The following is a 6,365-nucleotide window of genomic DNA, read 5'->3' on the forward strand; positions in this document are numbered from 1 at the left end:
TACAAATCATATGAAAAAAATATATAAATTTGAAGAGATTATATTTTGATCAAATTCTCTCAGTACCTACACCTCATGGTTTACTATATTAAAAATTACACACAATACTACACGTATAGCACTGAACCAGATACAGACTAAGTATCAATAAATACTACTTCTTTTTATTTGAAAATTTATAACTATCCCCAATAAGATGTCCTTAAAACTAAGCCTAGAACTTTGACCTAGAAGAGTCGAGTTAGTAATAATTTTCTACTCTGTTGTCCTTTTCAATGGAAAACTCCTCTCCTTCTGAAATGTACTTAGAATTCACTATTACCCAGGTGCCCATGGAACCTACTATTTAGGGTCTCTCTGTGGTATAAAATGAGGCAAGAAACTCTCAGATAAATCACTTGTTAGCTCTTTGTTCCTATCAATGCCTGGCATATCAATGCCTTGCCATATCAATGACTGGCAATTTTAGGTTCCCATAAATAGCCTGTTTACTCCCCCTGCAGGTATAAAATGCAGAAGTTTCAGATTTGAGGCCTACTCTCTGTCTAGTGTACTCAGGCTATGGACCTACTCATTAAGTACTCCTTTTTGAAAAGTTTCTTCTCTAATCCCAAGTTGCTAATGTGGGATATAAACAAGATAAGCCCACTGAACTACAGAGAAGATTAAAAATTCAATTTTTTTATCTCATTCTTTTAAATTTTATATTAATAGAGCAGCACCTTTATAATTTATAAATAAAGACACAGTAAGTAGTAAAAGCTCAAAAATATTTCCTTGTTAGAGTATAGATATTTTTTAAAAGTTTAGAAATTAGTGTTCCATGTAATTCCATGAACCTAAATATCAGGGTAGACTCTATTAACAATAGCAGTTTCCAGTTTACTTCTATCTCAGACTCACCCTGCCCTTAAAGAGCTGTGTATTTTATTGGAAGTTTAAGATTTTTCTACCTTATTTTACTTACTTATTGATATGCTTTTTAAAAAAATGAAGAACAGGAAGCATTAGAAAAACTGAGAGGAGGGGCAGGCACTGCATGAAAGATGGTCATTTTTCCAAAACAAGGTGTACGTGCCCTTCCTTTGCTGTCCCTAATCTCACACCACTCAGAGGCTCTATCATATTGCCTTCACTCCACAAAGACTTCCAAAGGTTGGCCCAGAAGTCCCTCTTGATCTCATGGATTTCCATCTGGGGCCCTCTTCAGTGAAGTTATTAGCTAATACTTCCTCCCAAGTGAACAGTTGTGTCACTAAAATAATAAGTGGGAGAGGTAGGTCTCAAATCTGGGTCTCCTGACTCCAAGTCCATTAGCTCAGGAAGTTACCACCACAGAGCTATTTCTTCAAATATAGAAACATCCGATCTCTACATATGAAAGTTCAAAACAATTGTGGTCATTCCACCAAAATTTATTATGGGTCCTTTTGGCATCTTTCCCAAATAGTTGGTTTAATATGAGGTGAGAGCAGAAGGTTAAGATAGAAGTCACAGCTAAGGAGAGTCCTACAAAGCAATCCACTACTCATAGATGCCCTCTCTGCAGCCAGGCAGAAAGACCTTCCCAGACTTAGCTACTTAGCTGCATGTGCTTCTCAGCCTTGTCTCCTGCTGTGAGCCTCCACTCACATATAGTCAAGCGTCATCTACCACTGCGCTCTGCTTCTTATTGTTTTTTGTTGTTACTGTTGAGCAGGGCAGGAAGAACAAAGAAGCATGTATACCATTATTAGGATCTCTTTCATATAAACTTCTCCTAAGATAAACTAACAAGGGAGATATCTTTGGTCTAAATATAGCTTTAGGCATCCCACAATAACATAGTAGTGAAAGTTATAGGTGTAAAATGAGAGAATACCTAGAAGGAATTATAAAATTAAAACAGAAATGGACCACAAAGAGAACCCTCGAGTACCAGTTTCTTAAAGGGTGTGCAGGTGAAGAAGAGTTGTCAAAGGAGACTAAGAAGGAATGGTCACAAAGGAGGAAACAGCAAGACAGGCGACTTTTCATTTACAGGCTGAGAGTCACTATATTAACAATGCTAATGATTAATAACCCTTAATCATGTTTAGAGAACACTTTTGTTCCAAGTACTATGCTAAGTGCTGTACATACATACTGATTTCATCCTAATAATTTTTTTTCTAATAATAATTAAAAAAAAATTTTTTTATTTATGCATACAAGAAGTGGGGTATAGGCCAGAGGTTTGGTGGAGGTGAGAAGATTCACCAGAGACAGAGTGGGGAGCAGAAAAGGTGGGTCTATTGAAATACACTGCTGAGGAGAGCAGCAGACGAGACAGGAGAGGTCTGCCACTCCCTGGCTGGGGATCAATCTCATGCCGCATGCCGCAGTAGCTAGTGATAGCTTGATAGTGCTGAGACTTTTTTTTTAAAGATTTATTTATTTATGCATATAAGAACTGGGGTACAAGCCAGAGGTGTGGCGGGTGAGAGGATTTACCAGAGACAGAGTGGGGAACAGAACAGGCAGATTGACTGAAATACACTGCTGAGAGGAGCAGCAGGCAAGTCAGGAGAGGTGTGATGTGCCATGTGGGTAGCTCCCTGGCTGGGGATTGAACTCGTGCTGCAGTTGGCTTCAGATAGCTTCAAATGCTTAGTAGGTTGTGTCTTAACCCCTTGTGCCACCAGGGAGGCCTGACAGGGCTGAGACTTTAACCCCTGAGCCACCAGGGAGGCCTTCATCCTAATAATTATTTATTATCATTTAATAATTGGGGAAAGTGAGGCTTTGAGAGGTCAAGCAGTTTGTTCATGGTCACTTACATGGGAAGTGGCGGAGCTGAAAGTCAACGTAGGTACCCCTGCCCAAACTGTTGGTATGTAGGCCATAAATAACATTTAACTGGTAATGCATATGTAGAAGAACTGGGGTCAGGGGGAGGTGAGAGGATTCACCAGAGACAGAGTGCAGAGCAGAAAAGGCAAATTTTACTGAAATACCCTTCTGAGGAGAGCAGCGGGCAAGACAGATGCTGCACCATATGTGGGTTAGTTCCCTGGCTAGGGATCAAACTCAAGCCAGAGAAGTAATTGCACTGAGACTTAACCCCTAGGCCACCAGGGAGGGCCATGAAACTCACTTTGAAGTAAAAGGATTTAGTAGTGTTAGAAGACAAAAATGAGGAAAGTATGCTATTTTTTGTAAAGATTAATTAGACCTATATCACATGGAAAATATATGATTTCACATCACCTTAAGAAAAAAAAACTCACAAAGGTGAAAATTAAAACTTACCTCATAGTACCACTGGGATATTGGCAAACTGTGAGTGATAGCAAGCCAGTTTCGGTGTACTTCAAAATCTGTGGAATGGCTATTCAAAACGATTAGATGAATAAAATGAGATTTTGTAACATTTATTAATTTCATTTCACATGTCTATAATTATGCTCTGAAGTGGACTGACACCCTCATGCAGTCACAGAACACTATCCTAAAGACAAAAACAGGCATTATATAAGTCTGAAATACCTCACTTATCTGGAGGCCAAACGTCCTGAAAAAGTTGAGGACCTACAATCATATGAAAAGGGTCTGGCATTATCTAAAGGGCTGACCAAAACCTACACTTTTCCTTAAGGGAGGCCTTTAGACTCTTGCTTAAGGTGAGGTACTTTTGTTCTTAAATATAATGAAGATTCTTTATCTAGAAAAGGTCTCATACACAAGTCGGATCGTCAAGGATGAGTACACATTTCCCAGACAGTAAAGGCCTCTGCTCTAACTTTCCCAAGTTTCCAAATTTTCCCCATTTACTGTCTTCCCCCTGACTATATATATATAAATACACCCAAGCACATCCCTTGTAGGGGAGGACAATTTCCCTCTTTTTTTTTTTAATCATGTAACATGTATGAGAGTCCCAAGAGAGGTAAGAAAGATAGGAGACTCAAAGGGGCAACCAGATGTTTGAGGTTGAAATAACATTCTAAACTAAGGAAAGATATAGGGGTGTAGGGCTTCAAAGATGTGAAAGGCCATTCAGAAGAGGAAATATCTGATAAAGGTTGCCCTGGCAGGCAGATACATCTCAGGTGAAAAAGTTATCACTGGCCATTGCTCTTTCCGGTACAGACCCCTCTTTAATGTAAATTTCCCTTACTGAAGAGTAACTTCTATTCTGTTCTTAAAAGAATCTCTTGTGCCTCAAAATAAGCAGCCCCAAAGAATTTTTATGCCAAAGAAGCCTATTTTAGGGTGGCATATTCTGTACCCTTCTCCTTTTTAAGATTTTTTTTTTTTGTTTTGTCCACTGCTGGACCGCCCTTCTACATTAACAGCATCTGATCCATAGATGTGCTCAATATAGTCTTAGTGAATTAACAGCTCATCAAAGTTAACAATGAGTTCCACAGCGAAACCTGACTTATACTTTCCAATATTTTAGTCTTTCCACAGTGACAAGTCTCTCCTGAGTCTCTGGGTCAACCCCTTGTGTATCTCTTTCATTGCTTTCCATTTCAATAGTCAAGAAAATGCCGATGACCTCAACGTTCAATTCATGGTCCTTTTTTTCGGCAATGTACTCTGCTCTGAACACTTGCTGTTTCCACTAGACTGTGCCATGAGTCCCAGAGAAGGTTAGGGTTAAGTAGGTAGCTTCACGGATAGAACAGGCAGGGACTTCGGGAGAGTTAAAAAGGCTTCTGAGGTAAGGACAATAAATTCTAAGAAGCGCTAAGTAAAATACACTCCAGAGATGAGGTCAGAAAGTCCTGGAGGACTAAACAAAAACAGTAAAACTGGAGAGAGGGGAGGCAAACTCTAAGAATAAAAAAAAGGTTAAATACCCCTAGACACGGGGTATTTAAATACCCCTAGACACGGGGTATTTAAATACCCCTTGACTCGGGGCCCACAATGGCTTCCTTGCCCTTCCCAAGTACAGCGTTCTTGGGAGTCCTTACTTTTTTCCTTTAAATAAACTTTACTTTCTTAAACAAGGTTTGTTTCTCTCTGCTTACTTATCTAAAGTCTGGCTTCGTTGGACAAGAACCCGTGGTGGTACAAGGGTTAAATTAAAGCGCACACTGGTGTCCATGATGATTCCCAAATCACTGGTATACAAACTTGGACTCCTTCCTGATTCCTAGAGACCTTCAATCTCCTAACAATGTCACTTGAATTTCCTAAAATTCCTCAAAACCACAATTCAAATTGATCTGATGCTGTAGCAATTCCATTGCTAGTACGCATTCAATAGAAAAGCATACCTATGTCACCAAAAGATGGATACTAGGTGTGTCTTCAGGGCTCTAATTCTAAGTCAGTTCCTCAGAGGCCTGCCCTGACCCCCAAGACTGCTTGCTATTCCCCTCACAGATACTGGCTTGGGCCCTGCCGCCCATTTTCACACAGTGGTGGGAACTTGTGTGACCTGGCCACTGCCTACTTCATCCTGTGGCACTTCTCCCTTACTGCTCTTTAACCACATTGGCCACTTTGTTTCTGGAATAGTGAGTTCTTTCCTACCACGGGCCTTCGTACATATTTCCCCCCACGTTGAAACTGCTTTTCACCTTGGCGTCTTTTTTTCTCCACCCTCCGCATTCACTTAAACATCACCTCCGAAAAGGAGCGATACCTTGCCCTGCAGCCCCACTTTCTTATAGCTCTTATCACAATCTGAAACTTTCGAGTTTGTCAGTCAGCCCCCACCTCCAAAGGCCGAGCAACGCTGCTCTCATCACCGCATCTCCGCGATGGCGAGAGCCGGGCGACGACCGGCTGAGCGAGGTGCAGGTAGGTGTTCTTAACCTGCGTACTAAGGATGAGGACCAAGAGGCTCAACAACATTAAAGCCCGAGGGCGCCAGGTCTCAGTCAAGTCACCTGAAGCTGAGGTCGCCTCTCGGGTCAGGGCCCAGCGACCCGGGAGGGGCCGTTGAGCGCAGGGCGACCGGACCTCAAGCTCCCCCTTGCTCCTCACGCCCTGCGCCGTCTACGCGCTCTCCCGCCCTCACAGATCGCGGGGCTTCCCTGCCTAGCCTCAGGCCGTGCGGGTCCCTTACTAGGTAGGGATGAGAAGGCATTTGAAGAGAGTCACCCCGAGCGCCAAAGCCGAAAACCAATTGCCACCACTCGTCGGGAATCCGAGCGCCGCCATTGCGGCAGCGCTGCGCGCTTTTAACTAACCCGGTCCCCTTCCGGCATCCCGCGCATGCGGAGAAGCCCCCTGAGGCGGTGCCAGGGTCCCCGCGCATGCGGATTGGCCCTCTGAGGCGGTGCCCGGAGCCCCGCGCATGCGGAGAAGCCCTCTGAGGCGGTGCCAGGGTCCCCGCGCATGCGGATTGGCCCTTTGAGGTGGTGCTCGGGAGCCCTGCGCATGCG

The 6,365-nt window shown here is 43.0% G+C and overlaps 1 protein-coding gene across 15 annotated transcripts in view; it reads right to left on the minus strand.

Annotated features, from left to right (window-relative positions):
- ALG8 (ALG8 alpha-1,3-glucosyltransferase) overlaps positions 1-6,141 on the minus strand; it is a gene marked incomplete at both ends in the record, with an annotated part of 28,294 nt that extends 22,153 nt beyond the window's left edge. For 11 of the 15 annotated variants that reach the window (XM_084231397.1, XM_084231395.1, XM_084231392.1 and 8 more), the window contains 2 exons: positions 3,271-3,349; positions 6,047-6,141. In XM_084231397.1, the coding sequence (XP_084087523.1) occupies positions 3,271-3,349; positions 6,047-6,141 (174 nt within the window). The remainder of the gene's footprint in view (positions 1-3,270; positions 3,350-6,046) is intronic. The other 4 variants (XM_084231393.1, XM_084231401.1, XM_084231394.1 and 1 more) reach the window with 2 other exon arrangements.
- Positions 6,142-6,365: the final 224 nt, after the last annotated feature.

This window comes from Talpa europaea (genome assembly GCF_964194135.1).
Source record: "Talpa europaea genome assembly, chromosome: 1".
NCBI lineage: Eukaryota > Metazoa > Chordata > Mammalia > Eulipotyphla > Talpidae > Talpa > Talpa europaea.